The sequence below is a fragment of the Pan troglodytes genome, chromosome 11 (assembly GCF_028858775.2).
Source record: "Pan troglodytes isolate AG18354 chromosome 11, NHGRI_mPanTro3-v2.0_pri, whole genome shotgun sequence".
Lineage (NCBI taxonomy): Eukaryota > Metazoa > Chordata > Mammalia > Primates > Hominidae > Pan > Pan troglodytes.
This window is the reverse complement of record NC_072409.2, coordinates 26,301,411-26,324,636: the sequence shown is the minus strand read 5'-3', so window position 1 is coordinate 26,324,636 and position 23,226 is coordinate 26,301,411. Positions and strand designations below refer to the sequence as shown.

Genomic DNA, 23,226 nt, shown 5'->3' with positions numbered 1-23,226 from the left:
CAAAGGGCAGGGCCAGGTGCAGTGGCTCACGCCTGTAATCCCAGCACTTTGGGAGGCTGAGGCAGGCAGATCACCTGAGATCGGGAGTTCAAGACCAGCCTGGCCAACATGGTGAAACCTCGTCTCTACCAAAAATACAAAAATTAGCCGGGCGTGGTGGTGCCCGCCTGTAATCCTAGCTACTCGGGAGGCTGAGGCAGAAGAATCACTTGAACCCAGGAGGCGGAGGTTGCAGTGAGCCAAGATCGCAGCACTGCACTCCAGCCTGGGCGACAGACGACAGAGTGAGACTCCACCTCAAAAAAAAAAAAAAAAAAAAAACCTCACTGAAGCTTCAAACTCCTGGGCTCAAGGCATCCTCCTGCCTCAGCCTCCCAAATACCTGGGAGTACAGGCATGTGCCACCACATGTGGCTAATTTAAAAAAAACTTTTTTTGGATATGGGGGTCTCACTATGCTGCCCAGGCTGGTCTCAAACTCCTGGCCTCAAGTGATCCTCCCACCTCAACCTCCAGAATAGTTGGGATTACAAGATCGAGGCTCAGTACCTCGCTGTTATTTTTCTTTAGGGAGAAAAAAAGCACACAAAGATATCACAACAAGGCTGTATATACCATCTATCCACAACTGTAAGGTAAAACCATCAATATTTTTAATGCATATAACAAGGTTGCTGGGAGGAAATTGGAAGATTATTGCAACATTTACTATTGTAAAATTGTTGTGAAAGTCTCCCTCTCTCTGAATTGAGCTTCAACCTGGATATTGTCTGACTGTCATGGCATGGTGGATATCATCAGGCAAAAAATAATTTCAGATGCTTCTAACCTAAAGGGCTTTGAGTTCCTTTAAGTCATCTAAGTCCCTAAAAGTATCACAACTACCAAAAATTTGGAGGATGAATTCTGACAGACATAAGACCCAAAGCAACAGTATTTTACCAATTAACCAAAAAGTCCGATGGCAAATTGTTTTGTTTTTCCTCATAGTACTAATATAAATAGTTTCATATCAAAATAACCAGAGAAATTAAGGAATGCAATATTCACTTGAGTTGTGAAGTTAAACTTAAGACTTAAAACAGATGTCAAATTTGTGTTAGGTCCCAGAGTTTCCAGAGATTCAAGTTCAATGACCTCTAACATGAGGAATACTATCTTGGAAACACTAGAGAAAGAATGTATCCAAACACTAAAACAAAGACTTATTATAATTGACAAAACTTCTCATAATAAAAACATGTGAACAAAATAACAATGTTTTCCCCCAAGGACATCAACTCTTTAATACAAGAGAATCTTGTTTCTCGATTCAGCTTTTCAACTTAACCCAGAGTTCAGAACTTACCAACACACTGAGTCCTCCCGTTCCCTACAAATCCATAGTTGCAAATACAGATCTTCTTCCCTTCTCTTTGCTGGCATGTGGCATGTTCATGGCAAGTGGCACAGACGTCTAAACCTGAATCATAAAGTGTATGTTTCAGAAAAAGAAAAATGCAAGATGAGACACATGTAGTTAGTGGACATTTACAACGAAGAACCAAAATTTGAAGACCAAAATAACACAGGACACACCTAGTCTCATCCTTAAAAACCTTCAGTGGCTGTTTATTTCTCACAGAATAAAGTGCAAATCTCTTCCTCTGTGTGGCAATGTCTTTCTTTCTTTTTTTTTTTTTTTTTTTTTTCGAGACATGGTCTTGCTCTGTCGCCCAGGCTGGAGTGCAGTGGTACAATCACAGCTCGCTGCAGCCTCAACCTCCTGGGAGAAGGTGAACCTCCCACCTCAGCCTCCCAAGTAGCTGGGACTATAGGCACACATCACCACACCGGCTAATTTTTTTTTTTCTGTAGACACAGGGTTTTGCCATGTTGCCCAGGCTGGTCTCGAAATCCTGGGCTCTAGCAATCCACCCACCTTGGCCTTCTAAAGTACTGGGATTACAGGCGTGAGCCACCAAGCTAGGCCACAGTCAATGCTCTTAGTGATCTCACTCCAGACATACTCCTCCAGCCTCATTGTTTCCGAGCCCCAACCACACATGGTACTTGCCAGATGTCAGAGGCTAACTACTCTTTCCCTAACAGAATATCTACTATCCTACTCGCATGCCACAATCACAATCCTCTCTATATACCTAAAATGCCTATGCCTTCTTCTCTACCTAGCTAGCACCTATTCATATTTTAAGACCCAGCTTAATGTCACATTCTCTCTGAGGTCTTCCCCACTACTCCATTTTTTTCTTTTTTTGAGGTAGAGTCTGACTCTGTTGCCCAGGTTGAAGCGCAGTGGCATGATCTCAGCTCACTGCAGCCCTGACCTCCCGGGCTCATGCAATTCTCCCCACCTCAACCTCCTAAGTAGCTGGGACTACAGGCACATGCCACCACACCCATCTAATTTTTGTATTTTCTGTAGAGATGGGGTCTCCCTATGTTGTCAAGGCTGGTCTCGCACCCCTGAGCTTGAGGGATCCACTGGCCTCAGCCTCCCAAGGAGCTGGGATTATAGGTGTGAGCCAACGCGCCCGGCCCATTCCTCCATTCTTAAGGAAAATTAAATGCATCTTCCTCTGTGCTCCCCTAACACTGGCACATTCCCTATCAATCACGTTAATGTGTCATTATATTTGGTTCTAGCTTTGTATTCCAAGCTCAGTATTATGAATGAGCCGCTCAAGGATAGGGATGATGTCATTTGCCCATATGTTATGATGGCACAGTGCAGACACTCAATATATTTTTATTGACTGCCTGGATAGAGAAATCTGAAATCCTGCTTGCTGCAACTCAAAAAGCAAATGGAGTGAAGAGGAACACAGCTGCCTATTACCCTACTCATTTTTTTTTCCAAAGAAAAAAATGAATGTGTTTAAGATGACAGTGATATAACAGCCAAGTCCCAGTAGGATGACCAGATCCCAATTATTGAAATAAACAGCAGAATTGTTTGAGGCTAAAACTTCTAAAACATCCAAATCTACCAGATGGTGATATATGGCCCAAGATCAAACAAGAATTTCTACCCAAGGCTATGTGGTATACTGTGTTTCACTCTCAGTGCCTCTGTAATTTCAGGAGCGACCTAGTAAAGAGAATCTTTCTAGCATTGAATTTCATTTTAGTTTTGGCTCCACTGTTACCCAGGTAAGACAGCCTAGCCCTTAGGCTGCTCCAGGCATGAAACCAACTGAGACTAGGGATTTCTAAACACTCTAACCATGCTGCTGTTCTGTGTGTTTTTTAAAAAAATAAAAGACGACACAAAAATAAGACAAACCGCTAATCATCACTAAGTAATGCCAAATTAACCATGGAATATTTCCAAAACTTATTGTATCTCAGACCATAAAGACAAATGCAACAAATTCCAAACAAGTAAAAATGTTAAAGGCTGAATTATCTGACCACATAATAATGTAATAGAACTATCAAACAAAACATAAGACTGGCATCCCCAAAAAAACATACTTGCAAAACACAGAACATTCTCCTAAATAATTCTTAGGACAAAGGGAATATCAAAATTGAAATGTTTAACACTAGGTATAAAAACATATTTACTCCACAAATGTAAGACTTATGCGTGTTTATACCTTAAGAGTATACTTTTATACTTCAATGCGGCCTTTAAAATTTTTACTTTTTTCAAATTTGTTGCATTTTCCTTTATGATCTGAGATAGTATAAATATTCCATGGTTAATTTGGTATTACCTAGTGATAATTAGTGGTTTTTCTCATTTTTGAGTTATCTCTTATTTTAAAAAAGAACACACAAAACAGCAGCATGGTTAGCATGTTTGGAAATCTCCCAGTCTCAGTTGGTTTGATGCCTAAAAAAGAGAGAGAAAAGCAGGCAGCCAAGAAAAAGAAAAAAAAAAAGAAAACACTAGAATTTTAATATAAGAAACCTGAAAAAAGGAAAAAAGAAAATGGGGATTTAGGGATTAGTAAATACAATTTTAAAGATGTTAAAGAATTAGAAAATATTATCAAATGCACTGGGGGAAAAATTACATAAAAGACTAGGAAGGTATAAACCCTGAGAGAGAAGATGATAGCAGACAAAAGATGCTAACAGTATTTCAGAAAATGAAAATGAGGCCGGGCGGAGTGGCTCACGCCTGTAATCTCAGCACTTTGGGAGGCCAAGGCGGGTGGATCACTTGAGGTCAGGAGTTCAAGACCAGCCTGGCCAACGTGGTGAAACCCCATCTCTCCTAAAAATACAAAAATTAGCCGGGCGCAGTGGCAGGCACCTGTACTCCCAGCTACTTGGTAGGCTGAGGCAAGAGAATCGCTTGAACCCAGAAGGCTGAGGTTGCAGTGAGCTGAGATCACACCACTGCACTCTAGCCTGGGCAACAGAGTGAGACTCCATCTCAAAAAATAAAAATAAAGAAGATGAGAAAGAGATGGATGGGCCAGGTACAGTGGCTCATGCCTGTAATCTCAGCATTTGGGAGGCCTTGATCCCAGGAGTTCGAGACTAATCCTGGGCAACATGATGAGACCTCATCTCTGTTAAAAAAGAAAAAGAGATGGATGCATGGTAATTGCCTTAGCAGAGAGGAAGAACTAAAAGCCAATCCTAGAAAGGCCCAGGAAGCAGAGTCTCTGCAAATTTCAGAAGACAGACATAAGGAACAGGAATGAAAGTTCAAGGAACTGGTTGAAAATACCTGCAAGGAGTAGTTAAATGCCTGGATTCCTTCACTGATGCCGCACAAAACAGAATTTTACGACCGGGAGAAAATGAACCAGAAGGCTCCAGATTAGAAGGACAACACACCAAACTGAAGTGAGGATGAGTCCCCATACCTAAATGTCCATCATATAGGTAAGTATATTTAACCATCTTAACACATTAACATTTTAGCACAAAACATTTTAAACCATATGATCAGTACATTGTCAATTCATAATGACATGCAGGGCCGGGCACGGTGGCTCATGCCTATAAATCCCAGCACTTTGGGAGGCCGAGGCAGGTGGATCACTCGAAGTCAGGAGTTTGAGACCAGCCTGGCCAACATGGCGTAACCCTGTCTCTACCAAAAATACAAAAACATTAGCCAGGCGTGGTGGCACACACCTGTAGTCCCAGCTACTCAGGAGGCTAAAGCAGGGGAATCACTTGAACCCTGGAGGCAGAGGTTGCAGTGAGCCAAGATAGCACCACTGCACTCCAGCCTAGGTGACAAAGTAAGACTTCATCTCAAAAAAAAAAAAAAAAATTCATAATGACATACAACCAAAATCTTGGAAATACTTTCTAAATAATGGATCCTGGGTCAAGTTGAAAAACCCATTTGTGATCAACCCTACAAGGATGAACATATGAACATTCTCCCCAATTTAATTTGTAGATAGAATGCAATCTTGGCCAGGCACGGTGGCTCATGCCTGTAATCCCAGCACTTTGGGAGGTCAAGGTGGGCAGATCACCTAAGGTCAGGAGTTTGAGACCAGCCTGGTCAACATGGTGAAACACCGTCTTTACTAAAATACAAAAATTAGCCAGGTTCAGTGGCGTGCGCCTGTAATCCTAACTACTCAGGAGGCTGAAGCAGGAGAATCGCTTGAACCCGGGAGGCGGAGGTTGCAGTGAGCTGAGATTGTGCCACTGCACTCCAGCCTGCGTGACAGAGCAAGACTCCATCCAAAAAAAAAAAAAAAAAAAAAATGCAATCTTATTAACTACCCTAAATCTTGGGTAGTGTTTCAATTTGGGATGATGAAAAAGTTCTGAAGATGGATGGTAGCAATGGTTGCACAACAATATACAACTTGCCTCTCAATTGTACACTTCAAAATAGCTAAAATGGTAAAATTTTGCCTTATGTCTACTTTACCACAATAGTAAGAAAATATTGAAAATTACAGTTTTTACTTTAAAAATCAACTTTATTGAGATATAATATGCATACAATAAAACACCCCCATGTTTAAGTGTGCAGTTTCAGTGGGTTTTAACAAATGTAGACAACCATGAAACAACTGCCTAACGCAAGATGCAGAATATATGATGCACAATTTGCATCTGATGATAATCTGATAATATATGGTACACAATCTGATGATAAACATTTGGTTTGTTTTCACTTGGGGGCTAATATAATTAAAGCCTTGATGGCAAAAAAGGGGAGGGAAACTCAAATTTCTATAGGGAAATTATTTTGTGTCTGGATCCCAAATTTCTCATGATGCCATTGAGAGATGGTAGATAGCAGGTACATAGCTTTAGAGAACAAGTAACTAAAGTAACCCAAGCTAAGGAAGCCTGTAAGAATTTTTCACTGAAAACCAAAGAAGCCCATTATAAGCTACTTCCCCAGTGAACAGACAATATAAACACGCTGTTCAAAGGCTAAAAACCTTAAGTAGACACTGAAGTCACACATAAATGTGTGTAGTACAATAATAGACATAAATATGATTCTATTGAAACAATGAAATATGAGAAATTAAGTAATTCAAACTTAAAGCTGTTGGAACTTTAAATTATACCAAGCCTTGAGAGGAATGTGGCTATGCAGTTTGAGTCACAAAGTATACAGCTGTAACTTCTGCCTTTTTTCCCCCTGTAAATAATTAAGCCCAAATGGCACCAGAGATAAGACCCCCTTAGATCGCTATCTCTCCTCATGGAGTAATAAAGTAATTTTCCTTGGAGTGTAGCAATCTGTAACCAACCAAATCGCTGTGGCATATGCACTGGTCTTGTATGGAAAATGTAATTCTGCTACAATTTCTACATAAATGAAACTGTAACTTCCCCATTTTTGAATGAACACTCCATTCATTGAAGTCAGTGTTTCCCAGTGGCCACCCTCAAGTTTTATGCTTGAATAAACTCTATATGTAATCATACGTTCTGAATCTTATTATTTAAGGTTGACAAATGCAAATTTTTTAGATTTTTTTCTTATATAAAATACTTGTCTAGGGCAAGGTGCAGTGGCTCACACCTGTAATCTCATCACTTTGGTTTGTTTGTTTGTTTGTTGAGACAAGGTCTCACTCTGTCGCCTCTGTCACCCAGGCTGGAGTGCAATGGTGTGACGACAGCTCACTGCAGCCTTGACCTCCTGTGCTCAAGCTATCCTCCTTCCTCAGCCTCCAGAGTAGTTAGGACAACAGGCACATCCCACCACACCTGGCCAATTTTTTGTTTTATTTATTTACTTTTTTAGAGACAGGATCCCACTATGTTGTCCAGGCTGGTTTCAAGCTCCCGGCCTCAAATAATCCTCCTACCTCAGCCTACCAAAGTGCCAGCCTGATCAACATAGCAAGACCTCATCGCTACCAAAAAAAAAAAAAAAATTTAATTAGCTGGGCATGGTGGTGCATACCTGTAATCCCAGCTACTTGTGAAGCTGATGTGGGAGGATCTTTTGAGCTCAGGAGATCAAGGCTGCAGTGTGCTTTGATTGAGCCACTGCACTCCAGACTGGGCAACAGAGCTAGACTGTCTCTTTAAAAATGTTAAAAATAAAATTTAAAAAACTTGTCCTTATAAAGATGCGGAGATTAAATAGATCCATTTGCAAAAACTCAGCCGGGCGCGGTGGCTCACGCCTGTAATCCCAGCACTTTGGGAGGCCAAGCAGGGCAGATCACTTGAGGCCAGGAGTTTGAGACCAGCCTGGCCATCATGGTGAAACCCTGTCTCTATTAAAAATACAAAAAAAATTAGCTAGGCATGGTGGTGGACACCTGTAATCCCAGCTACTCAGGTGGCTGAGGCAAGAGGATCACTTGAACCCGGAAGGCAGAGGTTGCAGTGAGCCAAGACTATGCCACTGCACTCCATCCAGCCTGGGCAACAGATCAAGACTCTGTCTCAAAAAAAAAAAAAAAACACATAAAAAAACTTAATATCAGCTGGAAAATGGCTATTTCATGTAACTATTGAGTAAATCTAATAAACATAAAAAATATTAAGAAGAAAAGAGGTGGGACTCACTCAGATAAATTAAAGGAAGTCCAGTCTGAATTAGTGAAGGATAGAATAGAAAATGTTTTAAAAGAAACTGAATTAAGTTCAAGTTTATTTAATAAATAGCCCCAGACAAACACATGGCCTTAGAGGAAGGCAGCCAGGTATAGGGGGAAGCACTGGACTTGAAAGCTAGTTAGAGCTGGATCCTAAATCTAGCTGAGTCGAATTCACTGTGTGACCTTGAGCACACCACTTAACCTTTCTGGATCTCAGTTTTTTCACCTTTAAAACAAGGACTTTGGGCTTCTCGAATTTTAAAGTGCATTCAAATCACCTCAGGAGGCTGAGGCAGGGGGGTTGCTTGAGCCCAGGAGTGCAAAGTTACGTAAGCTATGATCATGCCACTGCACTCCAGCCTAGAAAACAGAATGAGATCTTGTTTCTAAAAAAAAAAAAAAAAAGAAAACTCATATATCCAATAAATATACACACCTACTATGTAACCGTAAAGGTAAAAAAAAATACATACATACTAAAAAAGAAAAATACAAACAAAACACCTGGGCCAGGCACAGTAGCTCATGCCTGTAATCCCAGCACTTTGGGAGGCTGAGGCAGGCGGATCATGAGGTCAAGAGATTGAGATCATCCTGGCTAACACAGTGAAACCCCGTCTCTACTAAAAATACAAAAAATTAGCCGGGTGTGGTGGCCGGTGCCTGTAGTCCCAGTTACTTGGGAGGCTGAGGCAGAAGAATCACTTGAAGCCGGGAGGCGGAGGTTGCAGTGAGCCGAGATTGCACCACTGCACTCCAGCCTGGGCGACAGAGCGAAACTCAGTCTCAAAAACAAAACAAAAAAAACAAACAAAAAAATACCTGGGGATCTTAACCTTTGTTAAACTGCAGGCCCCAATTCAGTTGGTCTGGGGAGGAGCCCTATATTTTGGATTTCTAAGAAGCTCACAGGTAGCAGAGGATAAAGAGCCCCCCGAAAGTCCTTTCTCCCTAAAGTTCTGAAATTTCCTTCTTTTTTATTTTTAACTTTAACTTTTGTGAGTACATAGCTGTTTATATTTATGGGGTACCTGAGATGTTTTGATGCAGGCATGCAATGCGTAGTAATCATGTATTGTAAAATGGGATATCCATCCCTTTCAGTATTTATCCTCTGTATTACAAACAATAGTCATAGTCTTTTAGTTATTTTAAAATATACAATTAAATTATTATTAACTATAGTAACCCTGTTGTGGTGTTGTGCTATCAAATACTAGGTCTTTGACACTTTTTTTTTTTTTTTTTTTGAGACAAGGTCTCGCTCTGTCCCCCAGGCTGGAGAGCATTGGCACGATCACAGCTCACTGCAACCTCTGCCTTCCAGGCTCAAGCGATTCTTGTGTCTCAGCCTCCTGAGTAGCTGGAACCACAGGTGTGCACCACCACACCCGGCTAATTTTTTTATTTTTAGCTGAGATGAGTTTTCACCATGTTGGCCAGGCTGGTCTTGAACTCCTGACCTCAAGCAATCCACCCACCTCGGCCTCCCAAAGTCCTGGGATTACAAGTGTGAGCTACCACACCTGGCATACACTTCATTCTTAGGGTACCTGTTTTAATGACCCATTAAGAATCATTTATTTAGATGAGATACACACATCAAAAAGAAAGGAAAGAGAGAGAGAAAAAAGAAAGAAAGAGAGAGAGAAAGAAAGAGAGAGAAAGAAAGAGAAGGAAGGAAGGAAGGAAGGAAGAAAGAAAGAAAGAAAGAAAGAAAGAAAGAAAGAAAGAAAGAAAGAAAGAAAGAAAGAAAAAATAATTTAGCATAAGTATAACCCCAAAGACAGTAGCTGGCATGCAGTAGAATTTGGCTCAATACATGTTTGTTCCCCACACCAGCAAAAAAACCTAAGATGGGTTCCAGGCTGCCAAGGCTTCTCAGACTATCTGCAGATGAGAAGGTGATTTCCAAAGAAATACAGGCAGGGGTGCTTATTATTCAGCCATGATGAGCCTATTCTGCAGGACTTTGCGGGACAACTCTCTGACCACACGGGTCCACTGTTCCACAGCCTGAGGCTCAGTTAAGAATCACCTGGAGACGGAGTGACTAACTCATGCTAGTTTTAATACAAAAAGTCCCGTGTCCCAGGAAACCCCTCAGTTCTGTGCAAACCAAGACAGCTGGTCATGCTTCCTGGCGATCCTGTTAAAACACAGTGTCCCCAAAGATTCTGATTCAGTAGGGGAGAGGCAGGGCCTGAGAATCTGCATTTCTAAACTGCTCCCAGGTGGACCACACAGAGAGGAACACTGCCAGACTAGCTGAACCTCAACCTCAGGGACTGGAGTCAGAATCCTGGGGAAAGAAAAGGCAATACTGAAAGAAGTCTTTCACCAAGTCTCGACTGCCGCATAGCACAGCTGTGGGGCAAATGTAATAGAATAACCCAAGGCAGAGGAATTCTCCAGGCCAGAGAAAGATCACTAGGGCTTTGCTAGGATCTGAGGGAGAGCTGGGTCGGGGGCACTTGGTACCCACGTCAAGGATGGCTTTAGTTCTGTCGTCAGCATACTCAGGGCCTGAAAGCAGAGAGGTGGTTGCCATGTAGTAACCGAGGGAATGACTGCAGAGGTGAGGGACCCCGAGGGACGTCTAGAATTACTGGCAGAGAAATAGGAAAGTTGAAGAACCCAAAATCTAAAAGGAGAGAAAACCTGACAAGTGTTCTTTGTTACTATTACCACATCCCCCGGCTAAGGCTGCTGAGCTAGCTTCACTACCCGTCCCAGCTCTGCAGTGACTACCCCAGCTAAAACTGCACCTAACAATGAGAGGGTGAGACAGGTTTTGGTGTCTCAACCAGAGTCAGGGTTGGAGTCCTGATCCTTAGTTATGTGATTTTAGCAAGTTAAACTGTCAGTTCTCCAAATTTTTTTTTTGTCTCCCTCTTTCACCCAGGCTGGAGTGCAGTGGCACAATCATGGTTCACTGCAGCCTCGACCTCCCAGGCTCAGGCGAGTCTCCCATCTCAGCCTCCCGAGTAGCTGGGACCACAGGCATGCACCACCACGCCCAGCTAATTTTTTATTATTATTATTTTATAGACACGGGATCTCCCTATGTTGCCCAGACTGGTCTCTAACTCCTGGGCTCAATCAATATTCCTGCTACAGTCTCCCAAAGTGCTGGGATCACAGGCATGAGCCACTGTGCCCAGCCAGGTCTCTCATTTTAATCCATGAGATGAACATGTTGTGGTCTAGATTAAATGAGAAATATAAATGCTGTATGAAGTGTAAAGCAACATGCAAATATGAGACAATTGACATGAATATTTATATCCATTTCCACAGATTTTATTATTATTGTTAGAAACAGTCTGCAAGATGCAGTGCCTGGTATTTGGCATGGTGGTTACAAGCGCTTGGGTTAGTTACGATCCTAGCTATGCCACTTACTAGCTATGTAATCCTTGGAGATCTCTGTGCCTCAGTTTCCTGTAAATCTGTAAAATCAGAAGAATAATAAACCTACTTTATATGGTTGTTGTGAGGATTCAAAAGTAAATGAGTGTATATTAGTCTTTCTTCATGATGCTGATAAAGACATACCCGAGACTGGGTAATTTACAAAGAAAACGAGGTTTAATGGACTTACAGTTCCAAGTGGCTGGGGAAGCCTCACAATCATGGCAGAAGGCAAAAGGCATGTGTTACACAGCAGCAGCAGGAGAGAATGAGGGACAAGTGAAAGGAGAAACCCCTGATAAAACCATCAGATCTTGTGAGACTTATTCACTACCACGAGAACAGTATGGGGGAAACCTCCCCCATGATTGAATCATCTCTCCCTGGGTCCCTCTCACAACACATAGGAATTATGGGAGCTACAATTCAAGTTGAGATTTGGGTAGGGACACAGCCAAACCATATCAATGAGTTAATACATGAAAAGCAATTAAAATGTGTCAGACATTGTTATAACCAACCATTCAACAACTCTTTGTTAATGAATAAAAGAAGGTATTAACACTGGTGGTTGGCTAGCCAACTCCCAATTACACCAATGGGAAGAGTGACGGAGAAATGCACTGATGCAAAAATCAAGAGCAGTATCTTTGTGCATTCAGGTGTCTACCCATTGATGGGCTGATATCCCAGAAACCATAATATTCAAATTTACATAATCACTCCCTGTCTTCGCCACATCCTCCCAGCCTTCTGGGTAACAGCTGACTCAGAAGTTGAAAGTTCAGCTCCTCACCTTTTCAGCCCTGCTCACCTGTCCTTCCTCTCCACTGCAACCAAGTAAAGCTGCAACTCAGGATGGGAGGGAGGCTGCCAGCTTCTGAGAACCACTCTCACTCTTTACTTCAATACACGAGCAACAACTTCAGTGTACTTCTGAGACATTAGCTGATGGACTTTAATAGTACAGTAAAGAGATGTTCACAGTCAAGGGAAGAAGGTAGTTTAAAAGCACAAATGCAGGCCAAGCACAATGGCTCACACCTGTAATTCCAGCATTTTGGGAGATTGAGATGGGAAGATCACTTGCACCCAGGAGTTCATGACTAGCCTGGCCAAAAATCTAGACCCCATCTCTAAAAACCCAACAGCAACAATAACAAAAAAGCACAAATGCAGTACTTAAATTTTAAATCTGCTTTTAACCTAACCCTCAACCATTCACAGTCAGACCAAACAAATCCAGCACAACCTTCCTGAGATTCTGTCTGTCAAATTTGGAAAGACAGATCAAACAACGGGAGGAAATAAGCCAATGGGGCCCAAAACTCAGGAAGAAAAAGCATTCCCAAGTGGTCTCTAACACTATATAAAATTGCATTGCTCTTAAGAGATTGCACCAAATTCCAGAGGTGGAAGGAATCTGAGAAATCTCATGTTCTCTCCTTTCCAACATCCCTGACAAAAAAAAAATCCAGAAATGAATACATAGACTCTGCTTTTAAATCCCTCCAAGACAGAGAGCACTCTACTCTCTCCAGCAATGTAATATTTGCAGGGCTATTCAAATTGTCATATATTTCCCACACCCACCCAAATTTAGGACTGACATTCTCCATCAAGAACTCTCACTTGGGCTGGTCCAAAGGTAGTGAGTTATCTCAATTGATTGTGGACAGTCAGTTACAGATCAAACTTCTCATTCTACTCTTTCCCCCTTCTCACTACTGTACTTGACTAGTCAAAAAAAAAAAAAAATCAAAAAACAAACAACAAAAAAAGAACTCTCAACCTTTCCTCATAAAAAATGGCTCATACGACCCAATCCTGTTCACTTTCTGGTGTGACCAAGATCAACCAGCAGTGGGGCCCCCACACCTGGCCTCAGGACCAGAAACCAACCCACACTGAGTGCCATTCATTTACGCCACACCCTACGGTTCACGTCGGGCAGTCACTCACTTAACCCCTACCGGTTCTTTTCACACCTGTCTCATACCTGATTCATTCTCCAGAAGGGTGTACCTTTTTTTTTTTTTTGAGATGGAGTTTCACTCTTGTTGCCCAGGCTGGAGTACAATAGCACAATCTCGGCTCACTGCAACCTCCACCTCCCGGGTTCAGGCTATTCTCCTGTCTCAGCCTCCTGAGTAGCTGGGATTACAGGTGTGGGCCACCATGCCCCGCTAATTTTTGCATTTTTAGTAGAGATGGGGTTTCTCCATGTTGGTCAGGCTGGTCTCGAACTCCTGACCTCAGGTGATCCATCCGCCCCAGTCTCCCAAAGTGCTGGGATTATAGGTGTGAGCCACCACGCCAAGCTGAGTGTATCCTTTTTCTTAATCTTTGCAGTTCATTTTCCCTCTCTCTTCTGCAGAGCTGAGGCCAACAGACTACTTGTGATTTTGAGCTACAGAGACCTAGCATCCCATTTTAGGATTTGACCAGAAGACCAAGAATACACCCAGGACCAAGTCCCTGGAGGTGGAAGACAGGCCATGGTGGGCATCTTCATCAACTCTAATCCTGCACCCTTTATTTTAAGTAACTTTAAATCACTCCAAAACAATCCACTCACTCTATTTCTCTTCTTTCCTCCTGTGGCTCACCCTGAATAGTGAATGTGCTGCTGTGATTCCTGAAGACAGAGGGAAGATCAAGCATGAAATGCAGGATGAGTGAAGTCAGGTGACCTTTGTATACAGCAAGAACAACTTCCTGACCTCCAGCCAGGCCTGAGCCAACAGGCCTGACTCTAGCAACGAATGCCAGAGAAAGGTTAAGAAACAGGACTAACTGGTTCTACCCCTCCTCGCCCATTCCTACCCTCTGGACTCCCCTGGGCCCTGCACCCCACCCAGCCACCAACACCCTCCTGCCATATCAGTTACGCGAAACACACTTTCCTTACACTCAGGTCATCTGACTTCAGCTCAACTGACTTCAGCTCTCCTCCCCAAAACATCTTTGATGCCAATTAATGTCATTCAGCCCATGTTGCCAGTGACAGACTGAATATACAAATGGACAATGGCCAGATCATATATATATATAGAGAGAGAGAGAGAGAGAGAGCCTTGCTCTGTCACCTAGGCTGGAGTGCAGTGGCATGATCTCGGCTCACTGCAACCTCTGCCTCCCAGGTTCAAGCGGCTCTCCTGCCTCAGCCTCTGGAGTAGCTAGGATTACAAGCGCCCACCACCAGGCCCGGCCAATTTTTTTTGTATTTTTAGTAGAGATGGGGTTTCACCATGTTGGCCAAGCTGGTCTCGAACTCCTGACCCCAAGTGATCCACCCACCTCGGCTTCCCAAAATGTTGGGATTATAGGCGTGAGCCACCGCACCCAGCCCATATATTAAAATAGAAGTCTAACCCACAATCTGCAGCAATCATTCCAGGAACTCTGTAGCAATCAGCCCCAAATGGTCAGGCTTTAATCAGTAATGGCCAGCTACGCTAATTTTTGCCCCCAATTCCAACTTGGGACTAACCAGAAAAGCCAGATATGGCCCTCTCACCAATCACATGGGATGCATGCTGCTAGAAAACTTCTCCAGCTGGGCGTACCTGAACCACCACCACCCCCAACGCCCTTCCTTTTTCTACTGTAAAACTTTTCCACCCCCAGCCTATCTTTGAGTCTCTGCCAAATGGAAGTGATGATGGCTGACTCCCTTGTCACAGCAAGTTCTGAATAAATAGCCTTTGCTTATTCTTGTTTGGATGGTATTCATTTATTTGCCTACCAGATTCCTAATACAAGCCACTGTCCCTACCCACAAGGAGCTCTTAGTTTAGTAAACAATCACACGGCAATATGGTATAAGTGTACAACCAAGGCACGGAATATGGTATTACTGGTGCTGTAAAGAGAAGCGGATAGCGGCAACGGACTTCCTAGGAGGAGTGAGGACACCCAGGCTTGCTTTGAAATATGAATAGCACTCATTAAGTAGCCCGCCATGGGAGAAGGCAAACACAGTCCTCTAATCTTCTTCCTCGCCCCCCACTTTCAGAAACTAACCTCCCCAACTTATAGCCCAAGTTTAATTTTTGACCTGCTCCGTCCATTAACTATCTCATTTATTTTTGCTTTTTCAATTTTCCCCTCTCTACTAAATAATACCCCTCAGTCTAAAATATGTTTGAGTCTGTTTTGCATTCTCTAAAAATCTTGGACTGACTTGACCAGCCCAACTGAATGCTACCTTCGTTTTCCTTCTAATTTCTTTAAAGAGTATCTACTCCGAGGCCAGGAGCAGTGGCTTATGCCTGTAATCCCAGCAATTTGGGAGGCTGAGGCGGGCAGATCACTTGAGGTCAGGAGTTTGAGACCAGCCTGGCCAACATGGTGAAACCCCATCTCTACTAAAAATACAAAAATTTGCTAGGTGTGGTGGTGCATATCTGTAATCCCAGCTACTCGGAAAGCTGAGGTAGGAGGATTTCTTGAACCCAGGAGGCAGAGGTTGCAGCAAGCGAGATCATGTCACCGCACTCCATCCAGCCTGGGCGACAGAGTGAGACTGTCTCAAAAAAAAAAAAAAGAGTATCTACTCCGTAAACAAGGTCTCTGCCCTCAACCTAGAGCCCTCACATCTAGCTCTCACCCTCTCTCCTCTACTAGCTCTGGGTCTCCACTGACCAGATCCATCCAATTCAAAGGCTTTTTCTCAATCTCTGCCTCTCGGCTTCCCGTCTCCTAGTTTCCTTGACTAAATGAGCCTAGTCTTTCTCCATCCTACCCAGATGCTGCTTCTTCCTTCTCGACTTGCATCTACCATCTAAACTCCAAGAATCCTCTCCAAGAATCTGTCTTTCATCCTCCCAACCTTGTCAACTTCAAGGTTTCAAGCAACCATCAAGTCTATTGATTTCGTCTCTCCAAATCCATAACAGCACCTCAAATTCAGGATGTCCAAAACAACTAATCATCTTTCTTTCCAAATCTTTCTCCTCCCGTAGAAACATATACCAAGTCACCCAGCCCCCAAGCCTTAGTGTCATCTTTCCCCTTCTGTTCCCTCGCACCTTCATATCTGTTATTAAATCCTTCCTTCCAGTCCATTTCCACCTTACTGTCTACATTCAGTCTGTTTCTGCTGTCATTACTGTGGGTCCAGTCCTCAGAACTTCCAGGCCAGCTATTGCAACAACTTCCTCAATGGGCTTGTCCAAGCCTCCAGTCTTTCCCTACATTGTCCACTGTCAGGAAACCTGCCCTTCATAAAACCAGGTTCTCCAAGGTTGAACATGAAGGGAGAATGTCTACATAAGGAGAGGGGGCTCAACCAGGAAGCCTTGACTTCTGTTTCCCCAAATTCACCCCAAAACCTTTAGTTACAGATGACCTTACGTAGCTACTAGCTGTGTTCAGCCATCTTAGTCTAACAATTCAATGGGATCGCACTGGACAGTTTCCTACCTTAGAGAGATCACAGGAAGATCCTGAAATAGACGCCAAGCATCTACAAGTCCTATGCGCACTGTTCTGGGAGATAGAGCCAAGGAAGGAATCTTAACCAGGGCACCTAATATTACAAAAATGGCCACTCCAGAAGATCAAGCCATTGAAATACCCATCAGGCATGGTAAAAGTCCCAAGCCAAAGAGAATGGGGGTGGGGGCGGCAGGCAGGATTCTCAACCACAAGTCTCCTTGTATGTCATCACATGGAAATTTCCTTCCACTTCAGGATCAGTGTTTGGTTTTAGTAAGGAAGATGGGGGTTCCTTAGACCCTTCTTCCCCCCGCCTCAAGTTTATTTATACAAATAGCAAAGGAGGACATCAGCCCCATGCAGATGGCAGTCCAAGGGGGACAATCCTTCTGTCCTCACGTTGGCAGACACAGATCTCTACTCTGAAGCCTTTGTAGGGGCCTGGGCTCCTTCGGGAGTCTGAGCTGGAACTGAAGCTGGAGCTGCAGCCTGAGCCTTGGTTTGATCCTTGACCTTGGTCTTTGGCTGGCACAGCCTGAGCCCCTTGGCAATGAGGGCATGAGCACATTTCCCAAGCTTGAGGTGGGCAACGTAGGCAAGAGCTGACACCCTTTGGAATCTTGGGCTTAACCTCCTTGGGGTTTATGAGGGCAAGGCCTCAGCACGTGCACTCATGGCCTTGGCACTGTCGCCCTGCATCTGCTTTAGGCCCTTCTTATTGTGCTTCTTGGCAAAGCGCGTGTTTGTCAGGAACTTGGGGTCCACCCCTTTAAAAGATTCGTATCTTTGTGATCCGGGTTTCATGATGCCGTTTCTGTGCCATTTTCGGGACTGGTTGTGTGTGGTGTGGTGCTTGGATTTGGCCATGTCTGCACTGTAACCTGTGGCTCCCGAAGCGCCTAGAACTGGCTAGACCCACTTTTCTTGTCACTCCTTGAAACAGCTTCCAGTGGCTTCCAGGCACAGCTAAGTCCAAAGGCCTAGGTCTGCCAATCAAGGCACTCTGCCCTCTGCCTCTGGTGGCTCCGTGTGCTTCCTTCCCTTCTCCCCCGGGCATGAATTCTGAAGGAATTCATTCATTCTACACTCATTTGTGGAGAGGTGACAGTGCCTTCTGCTATGAGCTGGGATACCTTTTCCACATTTTCCCATATCCAAATATGACCAATCATTGATGGCCCAGCTCAAGGGTCACCACCGATTCCCCTTTCCCTGCCCTCACCACCCACACCTTCTCATGGCACTCATGCCATTCTGCCTTGTATTACAGTTATGTGGATGAATGTCACCTCCCCTGCGTGTCTGAATCCTCTGTGTAATTCTTACTCAGCTCAACACTGCATTTTGCAGAGGAGGAAAAACAACTCCCTCGATTGCTTGGAAATAGAACATTTGCTGGTCTAAATCCTCCAGACAATGAGCTCCACGAGGGCCCGCACTGCCCGCCCTCATCGCGCACAGGGAAGCTGTTCAAGGGCCATCTGTTGAATGAATGAGTGAATTAATGGCTTCATTCCTGTACTCTTCCTTACGCGTCTTTCTCACCATATTTAGCATCCGGCTCTCTAACAACGTGAAAAAATTAAAAGTGGTAAGAAAATTGCTTCGGGTCAAAAATGTGTCATGCAAAAGCCACCGCAGAGCCGGAAGCGTGACAGCGCCGCAGAACGCCCTGGCCTCCCCGCCCTTCCCCGGGCGCCGCCCTGCCCGGGTCTGCGCTCGCGCCCAGCCCCCACCCCGCCTCCTGGGCAGTGGAGGTCCCTGGGGGCCCGGCCAGGCCGCCTGAAAACCGGCGTCCCCCGGCGTCGCGGGGTCGGGCGGGGGCAGGGAAGCCCGGCGGGGAGCCCCCCGCTTCTCTGAGCTCCTCCTTGCGGATCTCCAACGGCCGGCGCGGGCCCCACCTGCGCCCCACGCCTCGGCACCGCGCCGGCCCGGCCCAGGGGCGGGGAAGCGTCCGTGCGCCCAGAGTCCTCGAGGCCCAGCCGGGGGCCCCGCCGGCCGCCCGTGCCCGTCCCAGCCCGCACTCACCGTCGGGGCCCGGCGCTCCCGCGGCGCCGCGGGCCAGGCCGAGCAGCAGCAACAGCGGCAGCAGGCGGCGAGACGGGCCCGCATCCCAGGGCCCCCGGCCCATGCCGCCGCCGGTCCCTCCCGGCGCGCCCGCGCCTCCTCCCGGAGCCCTCAGGGTGCAGAGATAAGGCTACAGGCGCCGCGGGGAGGGGACCCGCCGGCGGCTTCCGGCGCCGCCGAGGGAAGCGGGGGGCGCTGCGGGGTCCCGGGGAGGCCGCAGAGCGCGGGTCCTTCCTCCTGTCGGGGCCTGGGCTTAGGACACGCCCGTTCCGCGTCCGTCTCTGGCTCCGCACTTGCTGCCCTCTCGCCGCTCACATTCGCAAAGGGGGACAGACACTCATCGGATAATGACACAGCTGGACGCAGAGCCCCGGAGAGTGCTGGGGAGGAAATGTTGCGGGGGATTCAAGCCACTCGAGGGCTCAGGGAGGCACCCCCGGGGAGAGGGGTGAGGGGAGCAAGGGGCGGAAATCTTCCAGGACGTGAAAGGGAGCTGGATGAGGTGACCACAGCGCAAGGCCCAGATGAGAGGTCGGAAGACGCAGACCCAGGCCACCCAGGGGCGACACACTTGACCAGGTGACACCTGGTCACCGGGAGTGAGAGAGAGTAGGGCTGTGATGGAGGGAGGGGCTGGCATCAGTCCCCGCTGCTCTGAGGACACCCGGCTTGGGACGCGCTGATGCCAGCCCCTACCTCCATCACAGCCGTACTCATCCCAAGGGAAGGAGTAAACCAAGACCCAAGGATGAGAAGGACGTTGGGGAGGAATCTAAGCGGGAGTTTGTTGTAGAAATGGGGAATGGGGACCTAGAGTGAGAGCAGAGGGTTGGAGAGGGGCGTTGAGCTGCAGAGGGAAGTTAGCCCTCCTAACCCAAGTGATGGAGGTCGCCGGGAAGCTGTCACAGTTTCAAGCAGTGAATGACTTCATCACTGACACATCTCTGTCTGTTCTGTGGCATTGGGATTGGGGTTGGGTTGGGATGTGGAAGGCAAAGAGTCCAGCCCGGAGTTGCTGCAGGAATCAGGCAATAGAAGACATGTCCTGGCCCGGTGCGGTGGCTCACGCCTGTAATCCCAACACTTTGGGAGGTCGAGGCGGGTGGATCACTTGAGGTCAGGAGCTCGATACCAGCCTGGCCAACTTGGTGAAACCCCGTCTCTACTGAAAAAAAAAAAAAAATTAGGTGGGCACGGTGGCAGGCACCTGTAATCCCAGCTACTCGGAAAGCTGAGGCGAGAGAATTGCTTGAACCCAGGAGGCGGAGGTTGAAGTGAGCCGAGCTCGCAGCACTGCACTCCGGACTGGGCGACAGAGTGAGATTCCATAGATAGATAGATAGATAGATAGATAGATAGATAGATAGATAGACAGACAGACAGACTGGGCGACAGAGTGAGATTCCATAGATAGATAGATAGATAGATAGATAGACAGACAGACAGACAGACTGGGCGACAGAGTGAGACTCCATAGATAGATAGATAGATAGATAGATAGATAGATAGATAGATAGACAGACAGACAGACTGACAGACAGACAGATAGAGATAGAGATAGATGTGTCCTGCAGCTGGGCATTGACAAATGAGTGTGAAGAGGGCAGTGTGTAAGAGTGGAATCCACTAGGTTTTATGACTAGTGGGGGAGAAGGAAATAAATAAGATCCGGTTTGAAGGCTTTGAGCTTGTGATGTCTGTGGGAGCGCAGCCGAGAGCAGGCACCCCACTACTTCACCCCATATCCTCACTTGTTTACTCTCTGCCATGAGCCTGCCCTAAATCTCACCACTTTCAAACACACCCATATAAGGGCTAAAGTTGTGGAGTCTTAACAAGTAGTTAAAAATCAACTTCAAGCTGGGTGAAGTGTGGCATGCCTGTAGTCCCAGCTACTAAAGAGGCTGAAGGGCAGGAGAATTGCTTGAGTCCAGGAATTCAAGGCCCACGTGGGCAATACAGTGAGACCCCCTCTCTTAAAAAAACAAACAAACAAAAACAAACAAAGAAAAAGCTCATCTTCCTAGGCTCTTTTTTCCTCTTGGGGAGACAAGGTCTTGTTCTGTTGCCCAGGCTGGAGTGCACAGCTCACCACAGCCTCAACCTCTTGGGCTCAGGTAGTCCACTAGCCTCAACTTCCCAGTAGCTGGGACTACAGGGGCGCAGCATCATGCCTGGCTCATTTAAAAAAATTTTTTTTGTAGAGGCAGGATCTGGCTATGTTGCCCAGGCTGGTCTCCAACTCCTTGGCTCAAGCAATCCTCCCACCTTGGTCTCCCAAAGTGCTGGGATTACAGGAGTGAGCCACTGCATCTGGCCTCACAAGCTCTTTTCTTAGCAGGCTTTCTTGAAAATTATTTTTGATCAACAAAGACAGGCACCTGTTTGGGGAGCAATAGATGGATGGTGTGTCTCTATTATTTAGACAATTTTTTTAAGTTCAGCTCTCCATAAACTTCAAACTTGGAAATCATGTCATTGTTTCAACAAATATACCATTCACTTAAGATTTTTAACCAGCCTATACCACTTCATCCCCACTGTGGCCCCTTGCAAAATAAATAAACTTAAGTATATATGTATATACATTTTTTATTGATAATGTCAGGAAAAATTGTCCAAAACTTGGAAATGGGCAAAAGAGATTACTGGGTATCCTTTCAGTGGGGTGCTGGGTGCACCGTCGCTGGACTTCCTATTGACTAGGCTATTTTGCAGCACTAGAGGGCTAGAAGTTAACTTGCAGAAAACTGATGATAATGTAAAAGATTTATGTCCATAGCAGTGAAAATGAATGTTTTCCAAGAGAAATATAAGTGATCAGTCCTTTCTGCCAGAAAATAAATAAGTTAAACCCACTAATTTCATTTTGTCCTATATGATACTAACTAGTTAACCAGTTTGGCACCTATTAGCAAATTCATGTGATCATTCCTGATGTCGGATTTTCCTTTGAACCTTAACATCTTGCTAGTTCTCCTTTGAGATCAACAACTTACTGAGTCCTCCATTAATCAATTGAATAGAATCTTAGATACGTTTTCATCTTATAGTTGCATAAGTCATGTTTTCAACTTTTTGAAAATTATATTTCAGGACAATCCATCTTACTCTATATTCCACATTAGATTGCTTGACTTTCATCAATTCTTTTCATTGGCTCATTTTAAAATTTCAAATACATATTTTTGGTTAAAACAATACTTCTTACTCAATGGTGAGTTCATTGGATCACATAATGAAAAATTATCTCCTCATCCAACAGTATTTGTCACAAGAATTAAAACAGAATCTTGAACCAGTGTTAAGTTTGGAGGAACAGTGGGATTATTGCTGACAAAGTATTTGACTTAAGAAAAATGTTCTTTCAAGAGAGCATGGTTAATATACCAGCATTTTCTAAAAAAGAACTTGAAAGAAGCTTTCTTCTCCTTCTCCCTCTCCTCCATTTCCTCCTCATTCTTCTTCTTCTTCTTTCTTTGAGACCGGAGGATCTCACTGTGTCACCCAGGGTGGAGTTCAGTGGTGCAATCATGGCTCACTGCAGCCTTGACCTCCCAAGCTCAAGCGATCCCTCCACCTCAACCTCCCAAGTAGCTGGGACTACAAGCACATGCCACCATGCCCAGCTAATTTTTTAAAGAAAATGTAGAGACAGGGTCTTGCTGTGTTGCCCAGGCTAGTCTTGAACTATTGGCCTCAAGGGATCCTCCCGCTTCAGCCTCCCAAAGTTCTGGGATTGCAGTTGTGAGCCACTATGCCTGGCTGAGACTTAGTGTTTAGTGGGTATCGACTTTCAGTTTTGCAAGATGAAAACAGTTCTGTGGATGGATAGTGGTGGTGATTGCACAACAATGTGAATGGACCTAACACTGAACTGTACACTTAAAAATGTTTGTTTGTTTGTTTGTTTTTGAGACAGAGTCTCACTCTTGTTGCCCAAGCTGGAGGCCAATGGCATTATCTCGGCTCACTGCAACCTCTGCCTCCCGAGTTCAAGCGATTCTCCTGCCTCAGCCTCCCAAGTAGCTGGGATTCCAAGCACATGCCACCACGCCTAGCTAATTTTGTACTTTTAGTAGAGACGGGGTTTCACCATGTTGGTCAGGCTGTTCTCAAACTCCTGACCTCAAATGATCCACCCACCTCAGCCTCCCAAAGTGCTGGGATTATAGGCATAAGCCACCACACCCAGCCTTAAAAATGTTTAAAATTGGCTGGACGCAGTGGCTCACACCTGTAATCCCAGCACTTTGGGAGGCCGAGGCAGGTGGATCACGACGTCAGGAGA

General features: G+C 45.2%; 1 protein-coding gene and 1 pseudogene across 12 annotated transcripts in view; both read right to left on the bottom strand.

The window, feature by feature from the left end:
- Window positions 1-19,134, bottom strand: part of SUSD1 (sushi domain containing 1) — a 135,178-nt gene extending 116,044 nt beyond the window's left edge. For 5 of the 12 annotated variants that reach the window (XM_063788410.1, XM_063788413.1, XM_063788416.1 and 2 more), the window contains exons 1-2: window positions 18,897-19,053; window positions 1,349-1,462 (exon numbers count right to left, since the gene is read on the bottom strand). In XM_063788410.1, the coding sequence (XP_063644480.1) occupies window positions 1,349-1,462; window positions 18,897-18,999 (217 nt within the window). In that variant the 5' untranslated portion in view covers window positions 19,000-19,053. Of the gene's footprint in view, window positions 1-1,348; window positions 1,463-18,896 lie in introns of all 12 variants that reach the window. The other 7 variants (XM_016961432.4, XM_016961435.4, XM_063788414.1 and 4 more) reach the window with 5 other exon arrangements.
- LOC104007981 (large ribosomal subunit protein eL29-like) lies at window positions 17,176-17,819 on the bottom strand (annotated as a pseudogene).
- Window positions 19,135-23,226: the final 4,092 nt, after the last annotated feature.